Genomic DNA, 27955 nt, shown 5'->3' with positions numbered 1-27955 from the left:
TGCATTCTGATGTTGTTTACATTTTACACAGCCTCACAAGTTTTTTGGGGAAAAAAGCAGATAACTAATATTTACTGAAACTCCTTGGCAAACAGTGCTGTGAGCCAGCATTTCTATCAGAAGGAGCATGAGTCGGAATAGACTGGCAGACACTTCTCAGCAGCTGTACCTGAGCTTATTCTGACAGTTGAAGTTTATTGTGAGAGTTTGTGACAAGTGTCAGGTATGTTGTCATCAACATGAAAGTCTTTTTCTTTTAAGAGTCACAGTCATCTTGGAGATTTATGCTGAAATGCATGGAACACTGTGTTAGTGTCCTATGGCAGCTGGGATAGGCTTCTGCTCCTCGTGACCCTGAACTGGATAAGCGGTTGAATGGATGGATGGAAGCCAAATAAAAAAATAAAAAAAAGAATTAAAACCCTATGGTTGTGGTTCAGTTAAAGTAATGAACAGTAAGCAACGTGGTGTGTCATTTTTATTGAATGTCACTGCGAACACTAGTGGGGTTATGCAAGAACAAGTCCCAATAAGCTGAATATAACTATGGAGCCAATGCATACCCAAGATCCATAACTAGAGTTGTCATAGACAGTGACCAGTGAAATGAAACAAGTGAAAGAAATCAAACATTTAAACAACAAAAACTCATGAAAGATAGCAAAAAGAGAACATTTTACCCCGTCACAAAAGGCATGAACTGTGGTCAGCTGATTAAAAGTGAGTCATGTGAAGCCCTGACCAACACTGCGTCACACAGTAGTTACATAACAACACTGACACACGTTATTATTCTTTCCTTGCAGCCGACATATAGCCTGCCTTTGATTTGTTTCTTGTAAGACAAAAGCTGAGGATGAATTACACAGGCTAGCATGCATGAGTCTTGGCACACATCACTATTGATTTAAGCCCATTTTGTGTTCCTCTATCAGAATTATTTGGCTGGGTGGCAGCAAACAGAGTGAATGCTGTTATCAGGCCGGCACAGGAAGAAAGCAACGCAGGTTTCTTGAGTTTATCAGGGCTGTTGCTCCTCGTTCTATAGCGAGCACGCATGTACTGTACAGAGTCACACTTTGGTGCAATGTTATCTTCCTTGCATAGTAAGGGAGATAATTTTTGTCCCTGTTATCTGCTAAACCCTGACTCTTTGTTGCAAAATGTTTTGTATATTAAAAAAGAAAAACTCTGCTTCACAGGGTCCTAAAGTTTAACACATATCAGTGCAAACAAACTTTGCACCAAAGAGAGGCAACTAAGAGCAACTACTGCATTGCACCGTGGTGTGAGTAAATCTGCGTGACTCTGTCCCTCATTTCAGAGAGCGCTTTGATGTCAGTGGAATAAGCTGCAGCTCATTGAAGGAACATCAAAGATACCCCCCACCCCACCCCAGCTTCACAACCATGCGCTGCTTTGAAACATGTTTGGAAATGCCGTGGGGTTCCCGTTATCTTTTTCACAATTAAAGGCTTATTTACCGCCTGTTAATACTATCAATTATTCCAGAATGTGAACAGTAACTTTGGGGATCAAGGGCGTAGCTATTTGGAATTTGTGATTTGAAGAAAGGGCATCATAATGCCTCTTTTCTTCAGGTTGAGCCCTCTCATTCTGCTTTCAGATCACTGATTAAACTCCCTTTGTTTGTTTCTTTAATTTGACCTCTCAGCACTTGTCTGGTGTCATGCCCGCATTAGATTGGTGTTGGGGTTTTTTCTACAGTCATCTTTGCTGCCCTTCAGCAAGTGTGCACATAGGTGTGATGGAAGCAGCCTTAAAGTGCTTAATTTGCATGGTTTGTTACGTTCCATTGTTTCACTATGTATTTTGTATCGGAAGCTCTCTAAGCTGAATGATGTCAGCATGCCTTTTAAGCTATTACATTTGATGACATCATCTACTGTGTGTATATATATTGTTGTGTTTTACAAAGTTCTCCATAGCTGCGGGATGCACTGACTATGGGAATCAGTAGCATTGTTATAATTTGAATCACTGTGTCTAACATTCACTCACCCGTCTAAGTGTTTGGACCCATTACTATTCCAGTCATCTCAGTTTGTGAAGTAATTCTAATAATATTTTGATTAAATATGTTTGAGATCTTCTCAGTATAAAATCAATATGTCCATCTCACCCAAACACACAGCACAACAAATTGTGCTTAGATGTGTTACTTAGTTTGTGTTGTGGTTTTTGCGGCTGCTTCAAATGGCACTGTCATATTAGGCAGCTTAATAATAGAAGAAATAGTTAACTGTGATCTTGTGGATGGAGGAGCAACTTTTCCTGCGTCCAGGCTGGCCTATTAGAAGCGCGTACCTAGCAGCCAATCACAGGCACTCACTCCTCAGCTCCTCTAATCGTGGATTAGCCACAACCGACTGCAGTCTACAGCTCTGGGAGTGAAAGGTAGTCACTGCCATTCAGCCTCGGTTTTATTATTAGCTCTCTTGGATTTGGCAGCAGATTTTTTCCCCTCTCTCTTTCTCTCTCTCTCTCAGCAGCAGCGACTTCTGCGTTGCGCAACCAAGTAGGCTGCACATTTTGGGATCTCAGGTAAAGGTGTGGGATTACCGAAGAGACAAGCGACCAAATACTTAGAAGCTGCTATAGTAGGTCAGGTAGGACTCGATCCATGGCCCTTTAATTTAAACCCACAACGTAGTAACGCCGCTCCGTTTAAAGCACCGCTCCGTTTTCGCTTCCCGATGTTCAAGACGGCCAATTACCCGAGCGTGGATCCTGCGCCCACCATCATGCACGGCACTTGGTTTACCACGGGATGCCGAGAAAACACGCCCGTGGCGGTGGAGAAACCTAAGAAAAAGGCGTTCAGCTTGGTCAAAATAATGTCTCTGAACAACAAGAAGGGGCACGGCCAGCATCCGCACAATAACAACAACAACACCATGCCTTTTACGATCCACTGTCATATCGGGAAAGAGATAAAGCACATTTGCAGCAATTGCAGCCGCGGAAACGACACGCAGGACGGTGAGTAGGCTCAAACCTTGTGTGGTTTCGCCCATAGTAGGTTTGCGGTAGCTGTTACCATCCAGGATGCACACATCTGAAGATGGCTACGTTGCTTCTGTTTTTTGTTTTGTTTGGGGTTTTTTTTTTTTTAATATGCGATTTGATAAGCAGGCTGTGTGAGGATACAGTTGAGGATATAGTGTTTTTTCCCCTCGAGGGATAGATTATATTATTTTAGTGTCGATGTGCATTGAAATGACACCACTCTCCTGAAGGAGAGTGAATCACTGTTGCTGCTGTGGAAACTGCCTCTGACTGGATCAGAACTTCTTACAGGGTTGGGCTGCTCATATTTTGAACTGTTAATTGTCGTTTGACCGCAAAAATACGCTGCGTCTTTTGTTTTTTTTATTGTCATTAGATCTCAGTATTAACCTCTAGCATGAAGCTGTGCAGGCTGTTTGCACAAAGCCTATTTCCCCCCCCACTTAGGTGTCATTACATCATCACTCAGCCATCTTGGCATGCAAAAAAGTGTTGTTAATTAAAACCAGCAGCATCAGTTGCTCATGTTACAGTGGTGGAGAATGTAGGTTATAAGGATTCTGCCGTGCAATCAGACTGATGTCAAGAAGAGGAAGAAAAGGGGAAAATCCAATGAATTTGGACACTTGGAAGAGGATTTCCTTATTTTTTTTTCTTGTGCAGATTTTAGGATTTTCTCACAATTACAATTGCATCATCACACATTTACAGTGTAGACTTTGATTCTATGTGTACTGGTTTTAAATAGTTCAGCACAACAACATAAAAAAAAGAAATAAATCTGGTAGTAAACACTGTATTTTGGGATAAGAGGGCTTTTGAGTGCACACTGAGATACCTACACCTGTGGGGAGATAGTATCCAGAGGTTTCATCTTCACAGGAAGGCCCAACTGCTTTACTGCAGTTTCTATTGTGTGCATTTAAAAAATAATTATAATTTAAAAAAAAGTATATATAAATATATATTTTCAAACCCATACTCCTTTTTGAGTTAAGGTTGTGGTACTTAACACTAAGTAGTGTTTAATGTTATGAAGCAATGCCCTAAGCACTGAAGTTGCTAACAGTGAGTCATTACTGCCACTCTCTCTGTCATACAGTACAGCAGCTTGTTACTTGGCTCCTGGATGTGGCTCAACTTAGAGCTCGTTGTCTTCCTGTCTCTATCTGGCCTTTAGGCTGCTAACGAAACCATTTGAATCTCTCCTGGATTCAATTAACACTGACTGCTGGGTTATTTATAGAGTGCTGTGGTGGAAGGATTTCCAAGGATGCTGCAGAGCATTCAAATAATGGTCCGTGGGACTGATTTCAGCACTGCATTATCGCCACATTTATTTACTGTCTCATTGCCCCAGGGAGGCGGCTGTCCTGTTAAGTGGCATGTCTGTGTTGGCAAACATTGCAAAAGTGATGCAATTATTAAAAGAATAAACAAACAAACAAACACCCTCAGATTCCCTGACTGCATGTCATGGGTGATGATCTGATGCAACCGGGTGACATTGACAACAGACGTGACACGATGTGCTAGAGGGTCACCTCGTGCGTCCAGGCTCTGGACTTTTAACACTGCTGATTTTAGGGGGTTTCTTTGGCGGTTTTTGAGTTTTTCTGTTTGCTTCTGCTGCATGCTCATAAGATACTTTAAAGGTGATTTGTGTCATCTTTTTAATAGCTTCCAAGAGTTTTGAGAGAATTCTAAGACATTCCCAAGCGATGCTGTTCATTCTAATAAAAAAAATGTCTGTTTATTGTTTGTCTTAATCGCTCTCGCTGCAAGATTGTGCAGTTTCTGTATGGGTGCATGTGCAAACTGATTTGAAAAGTCTGCACATTTATCATTCAGTAATGATGTATTTTGGCAATTATAAATGCAGAGATGATTAATTTAAACAACCGAGGCGAGCTGATCTCGAAAGTATGGAAAGTAATGGAACTCACTGGCTGCTTAGTAGAAAAAAATGCAGTTTAAAAAACATGCATTGTCCTGACTAATCGGCTGTTCTTGCACGCAGTTGCATTTGCGATATTTTGCTATTCTGATTAAATGTTTTTTTGACTACATAAAAGACTAAGTTTAAAGATTAGGTTTTAAAGTAAGGAGAAGAGAGAAGAGCTTTTTGGCATTGCGTAATTCTTTTTTCTTTTCTTTTTTTTTTAAATCTCACAAGCTGCCAAGTAGGTTTAAGTCAGATTTTCAGCTCGAGTCCCCTTAGTTATTAATCATCCACCTTTTGTATTCTTATCCAGCAGCCAGCTTTCCTCTTGGTGTTACATTTTAAGTGCTGTTTGTAGCCGTTTGCATTCGCAGTTATTTCTTCATGTAATATTTTGTGTTTGAGCAAATTACTTAACATTCTTTGCTTCTGAAGTCAAACAGTACTTAAAAGATTATAGGGCCGGGCCTCGTGAATATTTGATGAAGAGCTGAAATATTCCCCCTTAATGAGGTGCTCATCAGTCAGTCTACAGCCTAGAACTGTTTAGACCCAGAGCAAATCCTGCATAATGCCATATGATGTGCAGGTTTGTTTATGCTCTCATTCAGCCTCATCTAGTTAGTGCTGAATTCTGGAGGCTGCTTGGCACAGATTATTTCTGCTTGGATATTAAAAAACAAAAGTGTTTGCTGCCTTTAGTTATCATCCAGACTATCCATCACCTCCTCTGGATCCTCACCTAAACTAAATCTGTTTTGTTTTGTTTTCTCTCCCCCTTACAGCGGAGGAAGTAGAGAGGCTTGCCGCCATGCGCTCGGAGTCCTTGGTCTCTGGTACCCACACTCCACCCATCCGTCGGCGGAGCAAGTTTGCAACTCTGGGGCGGCTCCTCAAGCCCTGGAAATGGAGAAAGAAGAAGAGCGAGAAGTTCAAGCAGACATCAGCTGGTACGTGACATCTTTTCATAATTTATCCGCATAATAGTGACACGAGTATAATAACTCCAATACTTGTAAAGACTGTACCCTGTGTGGTTTCAGTTTTTTTTTTTTTTTTTTTTTTTTTTTGGCGGGGGGAATCAATGCATATCCTTTGGTCAAAAGAAAAATTGATTACGTTTTTCAGTCTCCAGGGTGAGTCACAATGCAGCAAATTGATTCAGTGTAGCGCTGGAGTTTCATGTTTTGAGGTCTCTTTAGAGTTGCTTTGATCTTTCAGCCCAGTGCTGTCAGGGTCGAGTGAAGGACGTGGTCTCTTCAGATCCGGCTGTATTTATTTTCCTCGACTGACACATCCTGAATTTTTCTGTCAGCCTCTTGGAAAGGAGGAGGCACTTTGTCAGACTGTAGCTCCCAGGCTCGAAGAAGCGTCCCTGCTTTTATGGACGGGAGCTAAATCCAGTGTGAACAGAACAGGATGTTCTCATTTAGTAACATTATTCAATTAACATTTTCTGGTGTGAGTTTGCTGAATGATTCAGTATCTGTTGGGTTTGCTCATGGTTTCTTTGGCTGCTGTTTGAGTCTTGACCGTTTTAATTTTTGCGACCTCTTTTCGTCAGCTCCATCATTTGTCAGAAGTACAAGATGTGTGCTTGACTTTTTTTTTTTTTTTAACTGTAGCTGCCTTTGAGTTGTTTAATACTTAAAAAAAAACTGCATTTTTGAAGTGTGTACTTGATAACACAGCCACAGAGATTCTGTCTGTTCACTGGTACAGTCATGTCAGCCCTGTGATAATAGCATCTCTCTTGTTGTGGTTAAGGACAGTAATCAAAAGCTGAGCCAACAAAAGATAATTTCTGTTTCAATGGTGGTAATGCTGAGTGGAGCTGAGAGAAATGACGCTTTTCATTGCTTTTGTTATCCACTTGTTTTGTGTGCATAATGCTTCTGTCCCCAAATAATGCTGTTGCTACTATTGTTCTATTCAATCCTTTTTGATGGGCATTTTTGAGCTGCCATACCACTGATGATCACCTTGTTAAGTTACAGGTGGTACGCAGTCTCACAAGAGACTTCGATGCTCAGGCAGGCACATTGGCCTCAGAGAGACCACAGCTCTGTCTCATCCATTTTTAGCGTGAACCTAACTCTGAAAGTTCCAAATAAGTGGAATGTGGCCTGAACTTCTGCAACTGGCAGTGGTAGAATTGAAGCCACAAGCGTGCGATTGTGCAATAAATTGAAATGACAGGAGCTGGCAGAAGGATTTTTAACTGTAGCAAGAGAGCGTCTAAGAAAACTCACAGGGTCACGTCCTTATTATTGAAATGCACATTTGGTTTTTATTAAGATAATTACAAGTGTTTCCAGGTTAACATTAATGAAAATAATTATACACCATGAATCATTGAAGAGTTTTAATGACAATAACAATGTGTTCCAGTGGCACATCGTGGTGCAAGTTTGCACCAGGTGTTCACAAAACATCAATCTTATGGTCAGAGAATGATTAATAAGTCATTAGACGTATTTTAGAGAAGGCCCAATGGCTGGTATTTTGTCTTAGTATAGTCACTAGATGAGAAATTCTGCTAAGCTTGAGGAAAGTAGGTTAACTGTATGGTGCAGAGGAATCCTGTGATTACTGAAAATGGATTATTGCTTCATTGAGAAATAAAAAAATATCCATCCAAGAAAAAAGTTTTATTTAGAAAAGGTAACATTTTCTTGGTGAACCCTTAAAGCACTTCACATACAACATGACAACAACATCACTCTGTTCTGTATTATTTCCTATGGCTCGCTGCACACAAACGTTTTTCTCGTGGCCAGCCATGTATTGAACTTCAGCCATGACTGTGAAGTACAGTTATGTGAGGAAAATGAAAAATAAATAGTTTTTATAAGCCTTTATGCAGTCGTATGAAAAGTTAGTGCTTCTTTTTAAATAGTTTGCTCTTTTCAGACCGATTCCGAGAAAGACTCTGTGCAGTATAACCATTAGCAAGTTTGTGTTTAAAGGAATAATTTTTCACCTTATCAAGGAAACTGTGTTGTGTACTTGCCCTCATTTTATTACTGACCTGTTGTCAGCAGGTATAAGAACACTGCTGCCACATGCTACTACCAGCTATTGACTTGTTTTAGTACACCATCATTAATAGCTGAAAACAGCATTTTGTCTGCAAGAGTATTAGAGTATTTGTCTGTTGCTTAAGCAATCAGCAAAAATGTGCAGTGGTTATAGTTGCATTGCTATGATCTTGGCCTTAGATGGTCCTTGTTTGTCTTTTGTGTCTGAAGTAGTCTGTGCTTACCTTATTGTTGATTACAACTCCTGTATCAATAGGGAGTAGACCAGCCACTGGGCAGGAAGATGTTGTCATGGATAATTGGACACTGGGCACAGTAGAGGATTATTAATGTGTTGTGATCTTAAGCAGATGAAGGCCAGCTCTGGGAGGCTGCACTCTTTACCTCAGGAAGGAATGAGGGAGGAGAAGCATCTGACAGCTGGATGTCTTATCATGCTGTCTTATTGTGCTTGGTAAATTTTTACAGCCAGCTTGTATCAGGAAGAGATTTTAGCGAGAAGAGATTTATCAAAAGAACATGCATGCTGTAGTCTGATGTTATCAGGGAGTCTATTTTTAATCTAATTAGCACATTTCCCTATGAACAGCAGTCATCCAATTGCACTACTCATGCTGGATGTTCGCATGATTTTTAACAAAAAGGACATATTTCATACGTGTCCATTGTACACTGTATGAAGGGAGAAGTTGATTGCCTATTGCATGCCTGCTGTGTCCTTTATAGGTGTTAAAGTGTATTTTAGCCACACTCAAGCTTCTGAGGTCTGAGGTTTAACGCTTGAGTTCCTCATTGATAGAAGACACCATCAAAGTTTTATTCCAGTTTTTTGTGAGAGTCAGACTGAGAGAAACGCCTCAGTAAAAGACTCCACTTTAAGCTACTGTGCCTCAGGGTTTGTAGGATGTGTTCTGACTATCTGGGTCACTTCGCAGTGGAATTTACTTTTTTTTTTTTTTCTCTCTCTTTTCTTTTTTTTTCTAAAAAACTAAATGTAGTGTTCTCAGATCAGTAGAGGCTGAACTTAGATATGCCAGTTTCATTTAATATGCTCTCAGCTGAGTCTCCCCAATGAGTGTCTAATCTTCTCATCTTGGTACAGATTGAGTGGTTGGAGTGTTGGGCCATGATAACACTTTGGGCTATGGTAGACTTTTAAAATAGAACTTGGTTGATATTCAAGGTGATTTTGAAGGCTACTGCAGATTCTAATATACTGATATGGAGGTTTGCTTTGTACCCTTTGGTAGTGATAAGAGTGCATCCTGTTTGATGCTTTTAACTTGAGTACCTCAGCTGCACACTAAACTTATATAATAAACATTGTTACAAACTGACAAGTGATGACAACTACTCTGGTGTCCAAGTCAATAGCACTCTGTATCAAAGTCAGGTATTTTGAGGGAGTGGCATTTTTTCCCACTAAACAGACACTAAACACGCACACACGCAATTGTGTGTGTGTGTGTCCCCTAGGACCTTCCTGATGAAATGAACATGAAATCCACTTCTTGCACACTAATAATGTGCTGATTAAATATTAAACAGAGTGGGGGCTTTTAGGGGGGTTTGCAAGGATGGCCAGAGTTTCATCTCCTTACTTCATGCTCGGCACACGTTCTGCACGTGTCCACTTTAATTTTACCAGCTTCCACTTTTGTTTCGCAAACATTCGCCGCCTGTCAAGTCTGAAGACATAATATCCTCATTAAGGCTTTTGAGTTAATGGTATTGCATAACTGTGTGCATCCCGCAGAAGAGCTCTTATGTCATAAAGCTCTGAGTAATTGCTGTTCGTTTTGGATGAAACAACTGGCGTAGTAATGACCTTTAACCCCAGGTTTCCCCACTCTGGCAACAAATTGGTGCTGTACTTCTTTAGAAGGGTTAGGGTTAGAGTTTCATTTGAATGTTTGCTCTGTTAAACAAAAGACTAAAGAATAATGGACTCGTGATGGGGATTTCAAAGTCTAAGTTAAACTGCAATGCAAGAGTTTTGAAAGTTTTAAGGAGAAAGCTTTTAGAGGCTGCATTGTAAAACATATTATCTTTTATTATTAGATCTGGCAGAGGCAAATGTCTGGCAAAGATATTAACTTTCCAAGATATATATATATATATTTTTTAATCCAATTACTTCACAGTACAGTTGTTACCACTAACCTAAAGTTGGTTGTGGGAGTTTTATGGAAATTGCTTGGTAATGTGCAAATATTTTATTTTCGATTAAATTTGTTAGCCACATGTTACTCAACAGCTAGAGATGATTGTAGAAACCTCAAAATACGGATGTTTTTAAATTAAGGAAAGGTTAAGAATGACTACATCTGTTACATATTTGATCATTGTCAGTGCCACACATGATGTGCTGTGCTGTCCTGTCACCAGTGTGCAGCCCCAAGCAAGCCTTAAACACATACTAGTGGGCTGAAAGAACAGGAGATACGCTTGAAAACGTAACCAAGTATTGATGTTCTTGGCCTCAACATTAGAGCAAGAGATGGCATCAACCAACGTCACCCCCCAAATAGCTCAGACCACCATCCTGCTGCTTTTTTCCTTAATCTGAGAATGGAAGAAACAGTGGACCATCACCTCCTGACTCATGGTTAATGTACTGCCTATGTGAGCCTAAACCAGGGACTCACATTCCCATCCAAAATCCAATTAACAACCTGTGGCCACATCCACTCTTCTGTTCCAAGTCCTGCATTCATTGTTGAGCTGACATTCCCACGTGGCGAGGCTATGGACTAAGCATATGAAAGGATAAAAACTGCAATATGCCAACTTGGCAGCTGAAGTAAAGGAGTGTGGCATATTGGGGAATATTCGGTCATGTATGCTCGCTCCCCAAAAAATATGTTTAACTTTTTAACTAATTCCTTGCTCAGGGCTGATCAAAAAGCTTTGGAAAGCTTTTGAAGTAAGCATTGATGATGAACACCTGGTACCATAGAGAAACTCATAAAGAAGCGTAGTGATTTTGACTTATTTTGAGCAGTGGGTTTAAAGTGTAATGTGCTGTGAACGATGTGCAAGGAATAGAGAGGTCAAGATGCCAGTGTATTTTTGTCCAATGTGCTCTGAATATGTAGTAGCACTGAACATTTTTGATTTCAGAAGTCAGGGCTTCTGATATGTCAAGCACTCATACTGGGCACAGGGTGTACGAGTCTCCTGTGCAGCGTGCTCAAATGTTGTTATTGCTCATCCTCATTTCACGTTCTTAATTAGCTTCTGTGCAAGATTAGATTTTAAAATGAGTAACAACTTCTCTTTTTTTTTCTTTTTTTTTTTTTAGTATTTTACTGCTTTTGTTCAGCCTACTGATAGAAGATCTTAAGTGCCTCAACTCGCAAAGCCTAAAAATAGAAGGAAACAGTAGCTATGGGACATGGCATCTTTTGCATAATGAATTACGATGAGAAGCATTGCTGGAATATCTTTTTTATCCTTTATCTGTGTTAAACAGGGAACAGTTTCTAATTGTTCTAACTGTTCAGCAGAGACGACTGATTATCTTTACAGCAAAATCTAAATAAGCCAGACGAAATGTATATGGTGAAACTGGGATTAATTATGGGATTATCACAGTGACCGAATGCAGATAGTGACTGATATCCATTTCACACAAAAAGAAAACCTGTTTTGTTTTGGTTTTTGGCTGGACCAGATGTTTGATTGGTCATTTTTTTTTCTTTTTCTGATTGCTGAACACTTTGAGTAAAGGAAACAAATAAGCAAGTAAATAAATATTTCTTTGACTTGTGATGCAAACGAGAAGCTTTCGTTAGCATATTGCTAGTAATTTTGATGTTTGTTACTTATTTATTACATTTCTAGGCATTTGGAAATGTTACATCAAAAGTGGTTGATGTGAATGCGTCTTTAAAAAAAAATGTTGTGAAACACATGACCACATCCATGTTGTGAATTGTTTAGCCTGGGTTAAACAAAGAAATAACGGTCATAGTTTTTTGAATGACAAGTTACAGTGTTAAAACCTCTTTATCACACTCCTTTTCTTTACAACATCAGCTTTGGAGAGGAAGATGTCAATGCGACAGAGCAGAGATGAGCTTATCAAGAGAGGAGTGCTGAAGGAGATCTTTGAAAAAGGTGAGCTGATTTTCTGCAGTTTCTCTCTGATTTAACAGATGGAAACTGTTTCAGATTTAAGTAGAAATTACAAGAAGGGTAACGGTGGCGTACCAAACTGAAAGGTCCTCAGTTATTCATCTCCTTGTTAATCAGTAGCCTTTGGTGTGCACTCTTCAAGATTTGGCACAGAGCTTCAAGAGATAGAATCTTTCATTATAGAAAATTTGTGGCTTTAAAAAAAAAAACCCGTTTGATCTGGATTTGATGTGCTTTACACAACCTAAAGATATATTTTATTATGTTTGAATCGCACAACAGGGGGCTCGATGCCGCAGGATATCAAAAACAAAGTCAGAGAAGCTCGGCTGACTCTTGCCAAGATGTGAGGAGAGCAGATAAGAAAGAAATGATAGCCTGTATATAAAAGATAGACACAGCTTCTGGACCTTAAAGGTGAAGCCAAAGCATTGAAACTTTTTTCTTTTTAATGGCCCAATTTTTTTTTTCTGAGGAAAAAAAAAAAGAATTGTACACAAGAGTGTGGGAAAACAGCGCTACTGATCACTTGATCTGTGAGTATAGTAAACAGGATTTGACAAGTTCAAGATCATAATTGCTAGTTTCATGTGTTATTGAATACAACATGATATTCATTACACTGAATACAACATGATATTCAAAACACATGGTAGGCCTCAGGTTTACCACTTCTCAAACCCAGTTTAAAAATATAAAGATGGCAATCATGAGAGGGCTTAATTAGGATGGGACTTGATCAACCAATGACTGATGTCATAATAGCTACGTCCATCTTTTATATACAGTTTATGGAAGATTTTGGCTTTCATTATTTTTTGAAAAACTGAGTTTAATAGCTAAATGTGAAAACACTGTATGCTGTGACAGTGAATGAGTACACATTGCAGAAACTCAACAGCTCATGGAAAAGCAAGAAAGACAAGACAGGTGAAGCTACTAAGCAGTGGTGACTAAAACAACCACTCATTACAGCCAAGGTATGCAGAAAAGCATCTCCAAACATGGAACAAGTTAAATGGTTCAGTATCTCCCATCACAGTGTTGAAAGCTACTGTATTGTATCATAGATCCTTCCTAAAGCACCGGCCTCAAAATGAAAGCCTAGAAATGATCCCTGAATAAAGAGCTTGAAAAACTACAACAAATTATTAGTTTGTTATCTTTAGTTAATAATAAAAAATAACAAGTCTCCTTGAGGAATTTTTTGAATGTTAAAAAGATTAGAGGAGTGAAACGTTGTTGTGATTTTCTATTTAAAAAACAAAGTCCATAGCTAAGATGGAATTTGGGAATATGGGAGGCATGCTGTATAAATGCACTGGCAGTCAGAAAATATGTGAGCAGCACTGTGACTTGCACTGTCAGCCTTTAAGTGTGATCATGCAAAAGAAAAAAACATCAAATGGATGAGAACTATAAAAGAATTAAAATTCAAAAGTTCTGTCAAACTGCTTGTCTGCTGCTGTTCCACGGTCTGGTGTGTGCTGATAAAAAAGCTCTCGGGTTTGTAAACAGTCCAAGCCCCCAGTGTCTCAAAAACACATCAAGTTCATTTTAAACTTAGTTTATGCAGTCTTTTTAGAAAGTGTCTTTCTTGTGTAGTCAAATGCATTTTTGACTGTTTGCAGATTGATAGTTTTTTCCTTGTTTTAGCAACCGTTGAATTCCGATCCTCAATGGATGGCAGCGTCTGCACTCAGGAGCCCTCTATGAAATCGTCGATGGTCTTGCCCACTAAGAAATCTGTTGGCTATCCAGGTGACCATCAGGACAACCCTGCCAAACCACCGCTTTACCATAAACAGCCTCCTGCTCTCCCCCCAAAGCCTTTCTCTAGGATCCCAAACCACAGCACAGGTCAGTTGTCCTAGATTATGGTCCGTTCCATGCCTGTGCAGCTTTAATCACTCCAGGCAATATGTTTTTTTTTCTAGAACTTTTCTTTAATCCAAGCAGAATAAATACAACATAATATACACTTGATTTAATATTTTTCCTTAAAGTGTACATTGTTGGGTGTTGCTTCATTAGCTTTAACTGTCAAAAAATGATTAATTTTAAAAGTAAATAGCAGGTACTTGTGTTGATAACTGCTTTGGCTTTAAACTGTACCTGTACAGCCACACATGCTCATAGGATTATACTAGTCTCATTAAATCCCTCTCTGGTTGGGTCAGCTGGCTTTATCTGTCATTGTCAATCTGTCAGGAGAGAGAAGTGGCATTACTCTGGTGTAATTCCCCCACTCTGGGCTGATGTTTGAGCCGTTTCCACTCATCTGTGTTCTTTGTTTATCTATCTGCACCATAAACTGCAATAGCTATGCCATGCATGACATTCATATAATAAGTCCAATGAATCTTCTTTTTGTCCTTTTTTTAATTTTTTAACAATTCCCTAGATTCTTGCCAGCCAATGAAGTTGCCCTGTATGCCTGGGGGAAAGCACTCTCCACCTCTGCCACCCAAGAAAGTGATGATTTGCGTGCCTCCAGGGGGGCTGGACTCCTCCTTATCCTCCCCTTCTCCATCCCCCAACCCCCTCAACACTCTCCCACAAAAGTCTGCCCCTCCCCAGGGCATGCCTTCCCTACATGGCACCTTACTGCCCTCCCAGCTTGTCGGTCTAGCCGGTCTACACCAGAGCCACGGTCACCCGCTCCAGCTTCAGTACGGCAGCTTACACGCCCCCAGTCGGATCATCGAGGAGCTCAATAAAACCCTGGCACTCTCCATGCAGAGGTTTGAAAGGTTAGTAGCTCTCAGTTCTGGTCATTAAATCTGATTGTGGGAAGGCAGGGAAGGATTATGGCTCAGTTTCTGTCTGTAAATCACATGTAATATCTTAAGTAAACTTAAACAATGCTGCATGTGTATGTTTAAAAATGACACAGATGGATCTTATGTAACAGAACTACACTCATCAGTCACAACACGGGGAGGGCCACGATAGGCAGCAGGAGAACATTAAATTACAGAAAACATAGAAAGAAAATGGACAAATGTAATAAACTGATCAAATTGTGATGCTGACCATCATGTTGACACCTGGGTGTGTGAGAATTGGTTATCCGTAGAAGACATGAGTGCAAGATGCACTGTGGGAAGAAGATGAGGTGATTCTCAGGGAATGTTATGCCAGAACTGCATACACATATTATATGTCATGGTAAAAACAAAGTACACCCAAACCCAAGGTTTTAGAATGTAATAAAATAATAATAATCATAATCGAGCCCTTAGCAGGTCTTAAAATTAGGTAAATACAACCTCAGATGAACAGTAATAAAAGACATAGTACAACATGTCACTATTTATTTAAAAAAAATAAGCAAAAATGCAAAAGCAGTAAGTGAAAAACAAAGTACAGCCTTACTGATTCCATGGGAATTAAGAGGGTAAGTAGCAGCTAGGTGCTGCAAATCAAATGCAATTGATGAATTGATTGGCAGCAAGTGTGAGGACCTCTATAAAAACAGCAATTTGGGTGGTAATGAATCTTAAAGAAGCACTTATTGCTGCATCAATCTGGGAAGGGTTATGAGGCCATTCCTAATTTGATGTTCATCATTCTACAGTATATAGAGTATGAAATATTCAAGAGAGCTGCTGTTTCCAGGAGTGGGTGTCCTATCACATTCATCCCAAGGTCAGACCATGCAGTGGTCAGCAAAAAAAAAAAAACCCAGAGGGATAAATTTCATACTTTACTGGCCTCAGTTGGCATGCTAAATGTTAAAGTTCATGACAGTTCAATTAGAAAAAGACTTAACGAATATGTTTTATTTGGAAGAGCTGCCAGTAGAAAGCCTCTTTCTATCTAAAATAAATAAATAAATAAATATGGGAGCAGAGCTTAGGTTTGCAATGTTGCATGTGAAGAAGACTTCTTAAAAAATGTCTTTTGGACAAAGAAGACCAAAGTAGAGATGCTTGGCCATAATGCACAGTGCCATGTTTGATGAAAACGAAACAACATATTAGCACAAATACCTCATGTAAGGCAAGGTGGTGGAGGGGTGATGATTTGGGCTTCTTTTGCAGCCACAGGATCTGGCCACCTTGCAGTCACTGAGTTGACCATAAACTCCTGAAATGTAAGAGTCAGATGTGAGGCCATCTGTCCAAAAGCTAAAGCTTGGCTGAAATTGGGTCAAGCAGGACAATGATCCCAAGCACAGCAGAAAACCCACGGAATGACTTTAAAAAGAAAATAATTAAGGCCCAGTCAAAGTCCAGACCTCAGCTGACTGAAGTGTATCTTCAGAGAGCTGTGCATAAACAAATGCCCACAAGCTTCATTGAACTGAAGCAAAATTGTAAAGAAAAATGGTCCAAAATTCATTCAGCAACAATGTGAAAGGCTGATAAAGTCAAGCAGAAAATGATTACTTCAAGTTCTTGCTGCTAAAGGTGGTATTTACCTCATTTTAAAACCTGGCAATACCTGATAACTTTTTATTATGTCCTTATATGTAAAACCGTAGAAATGACAGAGAGTTTAACTACATAGACAATGCTGCAGACCATGTCCACCCCATTACTAAAGCAATATTTCCTGATGGCAGTTGCTTGGAAATGGTGTAGCATCACAAAGATCTGAACTGTTTTTACTTGGCCTCTAGATTATCATTCCAATTACACATCAGTGGTATTTGTTAAAAAAAGTCTCATCTATACAGGCCCTGCATCACAGTTTGTAGAACTTAATGCATCTGATGCTAAAGTCCTTGTGTCTGATAGGAGAGGACACTTTCCAAGAGGTCTTATGGAGTCTGTGCACCAGAAAAGAGCTTCTTTATTAGCAGCAAAAAGGGGATCTGCAGTTTTAGGCAGGTGGATTTACAGTTACATGGCTAATATTAGTATAGCGTTTAATGCAGATTTTCCCTTGCGTTTGCTAGTGACATTTTTCTTCTACAAAGAATTGATTTCTTTTCTTTTTTCTTTTTTTTATCTGATGAGTTTCTGGTCATTATGGAGTAATGAATGTCTTGTTACTAAAAGCTGTCCCTAGAACAGGTCTAATCAGAGTAATCACTGAGAAATGTCATTAGCATAGAGTGTCCTCTTTTATTAGTATTTGTTTTTGTGGCACTGTGTCTGCCACTTTCAGATCTGCTCTTGTGTTATTGAGGTCGCATCCTGCCAGCTCTGTAGCACTACCATACAGGTCTAAATCGGCACACTGCCTCACAGGGCAGCATGGCCTAATTTTGAAGTAAATGTGTGTATGTGTGGGCACAGGCGCATGGAGTAGGCGTCCCTCCAACAGTTGGCCTGACATAACATGACCAGCTGCTCTTTACAAGAGCTGCATTTCTTCATGTTTGGAGAAAAGGGACATGATAGCGGATTGCACATTATGTAACCTCTTACATTAGGATCTCTTTTTCACCAAAGCTATTCGAGTAGGGATAAGGAAGTAATGGCCCTGATGTTGCTCACAATTAGTCTGAAAGCCTGACGTGGTTACATCACAGTGTCCCATCATAACAACCTTCAGCTAGGCCGTTATTAATGATTCTGTCATATATGTCACTGCTGCTTGCTAGTGCCAACCGGTGACTGCTTGTGAAAGTGAAGTTTATTCTCGTCAGGCTGCTGTTAATAATGCAAGTTGTATAATCCGTTACTCTTTTTTTCCTTCTGTGCAGCTCAGAGAATTGCATGGTATTGCGTAGGGCTTCGCAGAAATGCAGTTAGTTGGTATTCAGGCTTTTTGTACTGAAGTTCTCTTTCAGCTCCAGTTACACAGTGTATCTCCCCTCACTTTATACTTGGATTAAAAACCCACTAAGCTATCATTATGTTCTGCACCAGAAGCCCAAAGCCAATTTATTGTTTTTGAGCCATTTTCATTTTCTGGGTTTTGTGCGGGCTATTGTTTTAATAATACTGTATGAATTTAAGAAAAAAAAATGCTGAAAGATAATGGAGATGAAATATGATGATCTTCCCCATTTCAACTGGATTTTCTGGCTCAGGGTTTTCATAAATTCACCCTTTTAGCAAGGCCAAATAATATGGCCATCCTAATCTGTCACAACCCTGTTCCAAGAAAAGTCAGCATGCTGTGTAAAATGTAAACAAGAGCACAGTGCAATGACTTTCAAATAATCTATTTTACAATGGTTCTAATATAACATTTTTTTAAAATATATATTTAAGGAGACAATTTTTACTGTTTTAAGGTCTGTCTTGCTTGTTAGGGATTTCAATTTTCAGTGTCATATTTTTTTCCCCATTTCATAACCTGCCAGCTGTTTTCAGTGTGTGATAGGTCTAAACAGCAGGTAAGCTGGCCAGTTTAGCACATGGACTCTTTAGCTACTGAGCTGTGGTTTTGTAATACGTGTATATGTTGTGATATGGCATTGTCTTGCTAAAATAAGATAAGCCTTCCCTCAAAAAGATGTCAGTATTTGGCAGCACATATTTCTCCAAATTGGAGTTGGCTTTTGAATTGCATGGTGAGGTTGACAAAGTATTTCTTATTTTAATTGGTCAGACAACAGGGCAGTTTTTCACTTTACCATACTTCCCATTAAATGAACGTTTTGTCTTTTACATGGTAGAAATGACATTCTTGAAGTGCTGTTTGCAGTGATGAACCATGCTTCCTAACAGTGGTTTTAGAAATGCTGCTGAGCATTATTTATCTGTTTTTGTTTTTTGTTTTTTATATATTTTTTTGAAATATTAATATTTTTATTTCATTAATATTACATTTTTTGCAGTCCTATCTCAGGGGCTAAAGGTGCTGTAAAAGCCATTCAGTCTTAATCTTTGGCCTTGTACCTTGTGCAGAGAGATTTCTCTCTATTCCGTAAGTCTTTTAATGATATGCCCTGTTGATTTTTTTTTTTATATTTGTATTGAGAAGTGACTTTAACTTGTTGAACTTATTAGCTATTGGTAGTCTTTCACAGAATAGTGACGCCATCCTCATGTTTATGTCTGAAAGTAGTGTGTTCCCAAATTTCTTTTAGGCATTACACAACAACCCAATGTTTGTGATACGCACATAAAATATCATCTTTTTGTTATTTGTTTAGCATTCGTTTTTTGTTGGAAATTGTTCAGTCTATTAATATTCATGCTTGGCTCAGAACCATCATAACTTATCTCCCTTTCGCTCCTCTAGCTCTGCTCTGCACGGCGGTGGTCAGTGTGCCCCCTTAGAAAGAAGAGAAGTGCCATCTGTGATCATCGACTACGAGGACGATAAGGAGAACCTGCCTAATGAATCTGACTATGAAGATCTACCCAGCATGTATAAGGATGAGGATGATGATGTGGATGACGATGAAGACGATGATGAAGATGACGACTCAATATTTACAAGTAAGTGGCAGCTGTCATGGTAACACAGAGTAGTGAAATTGCACTACTGCACTATGCTCATCAGCAGATGCCTGATCTGTCCCTTAAGCTATTACTGTCTGACTTTTGAGGATGTTATTTTGATTTAGTTTATCAAGTACGGTTGGTTATTTATTTATTTATTTTTTTAAAACTATGCACCCAAAACATTTAAAAATCCCTGTTTTTTTTATTTTTATTTTTTTTATTTAACTATAAAATGTGATCTGTTTTATACTTGGCAGGTATAAAGCTGGGGATCTAGTTTGATTATGTAGCTCACTTTAGGCTTCTTTTTGTGATAATTAACTGTGACGCACACATACACACTGGGGCATGCCTCGTTTAGTTAGTGTGTGTTATATGAAATACCAAAAATAACAGTAAATGTTAAGCTAAGGATTAATGTCAGTTGAGATAACTATAACATACCTGTGCTACAGTATTGCTTGGTCTGTGTTTTTTAGTTGTTGTCAGATGGTTGTTAGGCAACATGATATCATAATATGTCATGTATAATTAAACTTTTCTAGACATATAAATTAAATCATACTATGGTTTTATGTAGCATTGTTCATGCATAAACATAGGACCAATTCTGTGCAGTTATTGAAGCTAACTGCTGTTGGTGGTGTGCATGAGCTGCATATTTTGTTAACACACCCCATTCTTTCTGTGAATTGCTCACTCGAGCTGCAGTGTGACCTCTCCAAACATGTGCATTTTGTTCTGCACTAGTTGTAAGTCAAATTAAAGTCACAGGTAGGGCATTTGAGAAACAGGGTGCCTTAGCAGCAGAAGTGTCTTTCTCTGTTCGCATATCACTCCAGTCTTGGCCTCCCTTCACTGGTTGCCTGTAAATTTTAGGTTTCAGTTTAAAATTTTAGTTCTAACCTTTAGGGCCCTGCATGGTCAGGCTCCTCAAGATTTATCTGACCTGCTGAAACCACATACATCTTCTCGGGCTTTAAGGTCATTAGATCAGAGACTGCTGGTGGTACCACGCACTCGTTTTAAAACTCGTGGTGATCGGGCCTTTCAGACTGTGGCACCACGGTTGTGGAATTCTCTCCCACTGTCTCTTCGCTGCACGGACTCCATTGATTCTTTTAAGAAACAGCTGAAGACATTTTTATTTAGAAAAGCATTTGATTAATTTCTTCTTATGCTGTTTTTATAGTTTTATTGTTTTACATTGTTTTATTTACTGTTATATTGTTTTTATATTCCCATTTTCTGTGTTGTAAAGCACTTTGTGATTTTTATCTGTGAAAAGCGCTATATAAATAAATTTTACTTACTTACTTCTACTTACTGTTTTTGTTTGGACAGCTCATGTTTGCAGACATAGAGACTGTTTGTTTGACTGATCATAATTGTCAGGGCTCCTTATTTCACATGAAGGCTCTTGGAACTCAGATTTAAACTAACCTTCAAAGTAGGGCCGAAAGATTCACAGAAATGTATCTAGAATTTAATTATCAGCCAAAACTTTGATGCATATTCTCTTGGAAAAACTGCTGAACTGTGCAGAATGCATGGAAGGAACATAATGTTAGAGAGCTATTGTTTTAAATCCATGGTATAAAATATTTAAAACTCTGTTTTCTGGAAGATCCAGAAAACAGAGGCCAAATAGCAAAGATCAGTACATTAAACCCCATTTTCGTATACTTATTTTTACCATACCAATACCTATTAACCATAACTATTTTAACATTTTGCATTTCAAATTTAGGTACACTGGCTCAGAAGGTACTAAGAAAAGACTCTTTGGCCATCAAGCTGAGTAACCGTCCATCTAAGAGGGAACTGGAGGAGAAAAACATCCTGCCCATGCAGACAGATGAGGAGAGACTGGAATCTAGGCAGCAGATAGGCACCAAACTCACAAGGTGAGAATCATACGCACATGCTTTTCTTCTTAGCCTGAATACAATTACAATACAGCCACAATTTCTGGGACAGATATTTCCAGCGGGCCTGGCTGATGTTGCTGTAGCCAGCCCGATAACAGCTGTTGGGCAACAGCACTGGCTTTTCTCAGCCATTGCAAGCATTTGTTTTACTTTGGGCTGACAATTCCTAATGTCCTGGCTTAACAGTATTGTGACTCAGTCCAAAGCCCATGTGAGTCTTATTTTTATTCAGTCTTTTCTATCCTTTCAGTTTTTTCCTTCCCAATATCCGATAAGGATAAACGCTTTATTTCGTTAAAACGAGTCTCTGAAAATGGAGCTGACCTAATTTCAGTGATGCATCAAACTCCCCCCTCCTCCTTTTTTTCCCTGCTCTTGTCTTCTCTCTCTCGAGTGCTCTCTCTCTCTCCATTTCTCTCTCTAACCCTGTCTCTCTCTCACTTTCTTCCTCTCCTGCCTGACTCCCTGCCTCGCTCACTGAATCACCACAGTGATGCATGTGCCAAACTATCTCCACCCGACTCCTCCACACAGCAGCACCGCGCAAGCCGCTTCATATCAGCAGTTTACACACACTGCAGTGATGCCGTGTGTGCAAGTCGTAGGAATGTATATACATATGTTGAGGTCATGAATGTGAATTCTAGTAACTGAGCAGATCAAACAACGCAATGTTTGGTCTCATTTGATTTCACTGGGCTTTATGAACATGCGCGACTAAATAAAGCGGATGTAATGATGTGGTAAGGGGGCAAAGAAACCACCAGCTACTTGGTAAAAATGAAAATCTGAATAGTGCAATTCGATATGAGATGCGGCACTGACGGAGTATTACCTAGAGACACTGGCACTACTCCTCACTGTGACGGCAGCACAGTACATGTTCTCAGACATACTGTCTGCTTAGTTCTCATGTTCCAGCTCTGTAACAGCGTCTTTTATACAGTATCACCTAACAAACACTTTCCCATTTCACTCTTTATTACCAGCGGCATTGTGTCCTTTAAAGTAGTTGCTTGTGCCAGGCCAGTTAGAATTGATTATGATAATGCTGATCTAGGACACGCTGACCTCAGCTTAGTTCTGCTGACCTGATTCACTGGGAAAAGTATGGAAAGTAAAATGAAGTGCTTTTACCCTTCATAAAGTTAATAAACGCACGGTTTTATGCTGTTTTTTTTTCTTTCTCCGCTGGATTTAATGACTGTATTCATATTTTCATGTAACATGTATTTTATTATTTTATTCCTTTTTAAATTTTCCTTTTTTCCTTGGGCAGATTTCTTAGGCGTTCTTATATCTTATTTGTGTGTATTGAATTTCTGGATGTAATTACAATGATGTTTGTCCTTCTAAATGCTGCTAAATAATTGGTTGGTATAAGTCAGCAGCAGCTCAGAGAGAAAGAAACTAAATCAATGATTAAGTGATTTCTCACTTCCACGCATCATTGATATCTGGAAGGGTTACAAATTTTACTTGTTCAGAAGGAATTTGTATTGTCTGCAATACTTGCACCGGGTTCAGAAACAAGCACTTTTTAAAATATTAATAAGGCTGAAAATGTTTAAAAATACTTTTTCGGGATTGTCTGAAACTGACAACTTTTACTATTCTAGCCATGTATCAAAACATTCAGCTGTAAAGAATAAAGAGCTTAAAGCAAAGACTTGGGTTTAATTTGAGTGGTTAAATAAAAATATAGCACTAACTATATATTTTAATGTCACTCATCTCCATCCACTCCACCATGCCTGCAAACTCTTCTTCACCTCTCTTATGCACCTCACTATCTGCATTTTCTTTACATGGTTGACCCCAGGTATTTAAACTCATCTACCTTCACCATCTCTATTCTTTGCATCACTTAAACTGGTAAAAGGTTCAAAAGTAAATGGAGCTTACTACATAATCTTCAATCCATGCTGAGATATCCAAAAGCCCAGTCTGGGATTTAGTGCCTGGACCTTTCTTTGCACAGAACTATGTCTGGCTACAGGCTCTTATTTTGATGAGCAGTAACAGGTCAGATCTAAAGAAACTGAGTCAATCATTGATCCAGTGCTCAAAGACAGATCTACCACCACTTGTTTTGGATAGATTGCTATTGTAAGAGTCTTCAGCTGAAAGTATTTTGAGTGACTGACTTTGTGCATCTTAGTACTTCCAGCCACTTAATAAGCATACTAGAGATAACCTGTACACAGCACATCTACTCTGATGTTGTATAAAATAAAATAAAAAGCATATCTGGCTATTCTGTTTTTTGCTGTGTAGGTGCTGTATGCAGTAAATTTGTAATGACCTTTTTACTCAGCAGCTGAAGGTGTCACAGTCATATTTTCCTGATACAGCATCAGATAAGAGTTTGGTGGTTTGGGGTATCAGGCTTTGCTTTTAGCCTTATTCCTGCATCCCATCACTGCTTTATCATTGAGTCATTGTGGGGATTGGTGATCATGAATGAGTGACGTTTTTGGATTTTCACCTGTCAAGCTGTCATGAGGCAAGAGCTTAAATAAGATAAAAGCCTTTCAACTAAAACAATATACAACTCTGTTGCTCATAAATAACTTCTACAGGACACAAGGAAGAATGAGAATTGAGGTCATTTGTATTCAGTTCAGTTTGAGAATGCATTTTACTCTAAACTTACTCTACGCGACTTATTCCCAGCACTATATAAAAGTGCTCGTTCTGTGAGCCAACGTGTCAATAAGATAAACTTGTCGGGAGTCGATGTCAAAGCTGGGAAGTGAATGCTCTGCAGAATGTAGGGGAGAAAAAAAATGAGCTTAGCAGCTTTTTCCTGAACTATACTGTTTTGGAACACTTCTTGTCCTCTCAAAATACCCTGAATTTTCATGTGTGACGTGACTGCATCACATCAGTTCTGCAAATTTGGCAGCTGCACATTCACATTGCGGATCTCCCCTTATAAAACATCCCAAAGGTGTTGTGGATTCGGATCTGGTGACTAATGAGGTTATTGAGGTGACTGTACTCACTGCCACGCTGATGTGCCCAGTTAGTGGTGACTTTAGCTTTGTAACAAGGTGCATCATCAAGCTGGAAGTAGCCATCAGTAATTTGTAGGAAGAAAAGATCAACTTGGTCAGCAATGATACTCATACACACAATGGCAGTCAAACAGTGAAAGTTAAAGGAATTTTTTTAATTTATTTTTTCCTCAAACCTCCAATCCACAAAGTAAGGTTGGTCCATGGTTTGATGATGTGGATCAGAAATTCTGATTACATTTATTTCTTAACTGTCTTTGCATTTGTGCTTAAGTTTTTGTGAGCCTCTGCCCACTGCACCCTCAGATTTCTATTGCAGCCTGTTGGCCTCAAAGTTTGAAATTGCATTCTGAGGTGCTTTGCTGCTCTCAGCTGCACTTGCTGGGAGTGGATTTTCCGTACCAGGCTAGCTGTTCTGTGGCCTCTCATCACCAAGATGTTTCCCCTCTGTAGAACTGCTCCTCACTGGGTTTTTTTCCCCCCCCATACGGTTCTGAACTCTAGAGACATTTGTGGCTGAAAATCCCAAGAGATCCACAAACCAGCTTGTCTGGCACTAACAAAGTCATGTTTTCAAAGTCATTCAGATGTTTGATGCGAACATTAATTGAACCCCGTGACTGTTAAAGTCCTCTTAATGAGAAAAACCTGTAAAATATTTGGATGTATTTTCTTTTTTTAAATGTGATAATCTCAAAACTGCTCCCATATTGGTTCAGACTTTCCTCGCTGACCTCCTTTCTCTGATTGTGTGCTGACTGTGGATTTCTGTTTCTCATCAGACGCTTGAGTCAGAGACCCACAGCTGAGGAGCTAGAGCAAAGGAACATCCTCAAACGTGAGTATCTTAAACGTGTGTATTTAACATTACATAGCTAAAAATGTGCAAAAAGGTCCCTCAAACGTTGCGTTTTAGCAACACATGGCCCACATTTGTAGCTGCCTTCTTGTGCATGCTGACTGCATGAAGGGCAGCGTGGAAATTTCTTTTCTTTTCTTTACATTTTTTTATTAATTTTTTTAAAATGATTATTATGAGACCCTGTTATGTGAGTGCTCGTGGACATGCATCTCTTTCTTTTGTTCCTCCTCGATCTGCCTTTTCGTGAAAGTCATGCAAGGTAGCAGGGTTCCCCGAGGAGTCATGTCCACAGAGACTGCTTTCTTAGCTCAAACACATGCAGTATCAGAGAGAAGCAGTTCTGTTTCCTGGGACTCTGCAGATCTCACATCAAAGACTGATTTACTATCAGTTCCTGCTTTCCCAGAGGCTCTTGGATGATTGGCAACAGTACAAGGGGGAAAAAGACAAAGTAACAATTTATGACTGACAAGTCATGTCCTCCCTGTCACTCACACACATACAAAACCAAGGTTAAACAAACGGGACTTTATTTTGTAATGAAGCAACATCTAAAATCCCAAACTGCAAGTAGTACTGGAAATGGAGTGTGTGTTTAGTACAAGCATAAATACAGACTGACTGGTGAAGCTTTTTGCAAACAGCAGTGTCCCAGTGTGCTTCTTGTTTACTCTTGTCTCTCGTTTTAACTTATCTTTTTGTTTTGTTTGTCATTGTGATTCCAGTGGAATCTGCAGGACAACACATACAGGAATTTAGTGAGGAATAAGAACTTGATGTAATCAGCAAAAGAGAACTATATACATTTGAAAAGCTCTGGGACAATGTGAAAGAAACAAAGCAATCAGTCACTCCTCATGCCTAACCTCTCCTAAAAGCATAAAACAGCCAATGATGGAAGCTTTTTAAGCTTTAAGGGACTTCTCCAGTTAAGTGTGGAACAAATGAGGCATTTTAAGCAAGCGGCGCGCTTGTACTTATTTCACAAAGAGCCCCACTGTACGGATGCCTGTATTCAAAGGTTAACACTTCATCCTTTCATTCTTTGCAGCTCGCAATGAGCAGGAGGAAATGGAGGAGAAAAGGGAGATAAAACGAAGGCTCACGCGAAAGGTGAGTCCAAAATAGCTCCAAAAGTGTGAACCCACACTTGCTCTTTTGGCACTTGAAGGGGCAAGTTGTTGGCCAGGATAAACAAACACTATGACAGTGAGTCATCTGATGAAATGGAGTGTGTGTGTATGCGTGGGCCTGGTGTTGGTACTTCTCAGGTTCCCTCAGGAGACACTGATGCCCTTGTTGCCCTTGTCCCTTCAACATGTTGGATGCCAAACTCTTAGACCCCATAGGGAGGTGTTGAGCATGTTCCCATCCCTGTCAAATTAAAGAATAACACTTTCTGCTCACCTGCAGATATGCTTCTCAAAACAAAACCTCTCAGCTGTTGGACAAATACCAATGATGATATATACTTTAAAATATGCAAGTTTTTAAAAATGCAAGAATAGAGAGAAGGGTTTTGTTTTTTTTTTTGTTTTTTTTGAAGTTGTAATCAGAAACATGGCTGTAACTGAAAGCGATTTACTCCAAGGTGAACCAAGGTCAAAATAACCAACATAACCGAGCTATTTTTTCAAAAAGTAGTGCTACCCAATTCTCAAGAAATCAAGTAAAAGATATGTACTCTAACCATGACTCCTTAGAATATGTGAACGAGGAGGAAAAACTGTAAAATAAAATGTCATGTCATCCCTTTTGCTTCAGCGCTATTAAAGGGAATTAATCTAAATCTACTTCCGGCTGCTCCCTTACTCACAAGAAGCCGCCACAGTGGGTAGCTCCTCATGTTTGATTTGGCAGATTTTTACACCAGATGCCCTTTCTGACACAACCCCAAAGGGATTTGTGTCTCCTTCCAGGATCAAACTGTGGATCTTTCACTTGTTATGCAAATGTGTAAACCAAGTAATGGAAGAACCAGGCTTTTTAAACAGCAGGGTGTTGTAATACTTCATCACTTCATCAGGCAAGGACCTGAGTCTAGCCGTTCCGAAAGACACCTCATAAGTAAGGAAGGAGACGTTACCTCACAAAAAAATAGATCTACACTCAGGCGTAGAGCCACAGCACCCATTTTAAAGGTTATATATGAGATTCTACATGAGGCAGTGGGAGCTTTTCATTATGCTGTTATGGTTCCATGTTCCTGAAATATTCATGCATCACTATGTGTGTGCAGCATGTTATAAATAACTTACTTTGCTGAAGACTAACTACATAAAACCACAGATTTCCAATTTGACAGCTTTAGTATGTCTGCCCTTGCATCTTTCTTATTTTTTGCTGGGTGTACCTGAGAGGAGAGAGGTTAGAGTAATGAAAAGCACCCTGTGCAGCTGAAGATAGACGTGCAGGTACTCTAATCTAATCCATTGTTTGTTAAATTTTGCTTATTGCTTCTTAAACTAAAATAAAGTTCTATGGGTTTCCTTTATAACCTCACTTTCTTATGAGAATTATGATCAGTATCTGAGTAAAGTAATCGGTGTCAAGCAGAAACTGAAATGTTAATTTGAGACTTTTTCAACACAATAAAATATCAGGACTGGTTTCTTGACCTCCTCACTCTTCCTC

At 39.3% G+C, this 27955-nt stretch overlaps 1 protein-coding gene across 1 annotated transcript in view; it reads left to right on the top strand.

Annotated features, from left to right (window-relative positions):
- The first annotated feature begins 2381 nt into the window (after positions 1-2381).
- LOC146613384 (phosphatase and actin regulator 1-like) overlaps positions 2382-27955 on the top strand; it is a 28802-nt gene continuing 3228 nt past the window's right edge. Inside the window, exons 1-9 of the mRNA XM_085377823.1 lie at positions 2382-3003; positions 5758-5922; positions 12055-12135; positions 13810-14013; positions 14558-14906; positions 19303-19502; positions 21259-21415; positions 25242-25297; positions 26373-26434. Coding sequence (XP_085233949.1) covers positions 2718-3003; positions 5758-5922; positions 12055-12135; positions 13810-14013; positions 14558-14906; positions 19303-19502; positions 21259-21415; positions 25242-25297; positions 26373-26434 — 1560 coding nt within the window. The 5' untranslated portion in view covers positions 2382-2717. The remainder of the gene's footprint in view (positions 3004-5757; positions 5923-12054; positions 12136-13809; positions 14014-14557; positions 14907-19302; positions 19503-21258; positions 21416-25241; positions 25298-26372; positions 26435-27955) is intronic.

The sequence above is a fragment of the Diplotaxodon limnothrissa genome, linkage group LG18 (assembly GCF_057381915.1).
Source record: "Diplotaxodon limnothrissa isolate DT_005_m linkage group LG18, D_limnothrissa_male_GT1.1, whole genome shotgun sequence".
Classification (NCBI taxonomy): Eukaryota; Metazoa; Chordata; class Actinopteri; order Cichliformes; family Cichlidae; genus Diplotaxodon; species Diplotaxodon limnothrissa.
Note: the sequence above shows the minus strand (reverse complement) of the source record. Positions and strands in the feature narration are given on the sequence as shown.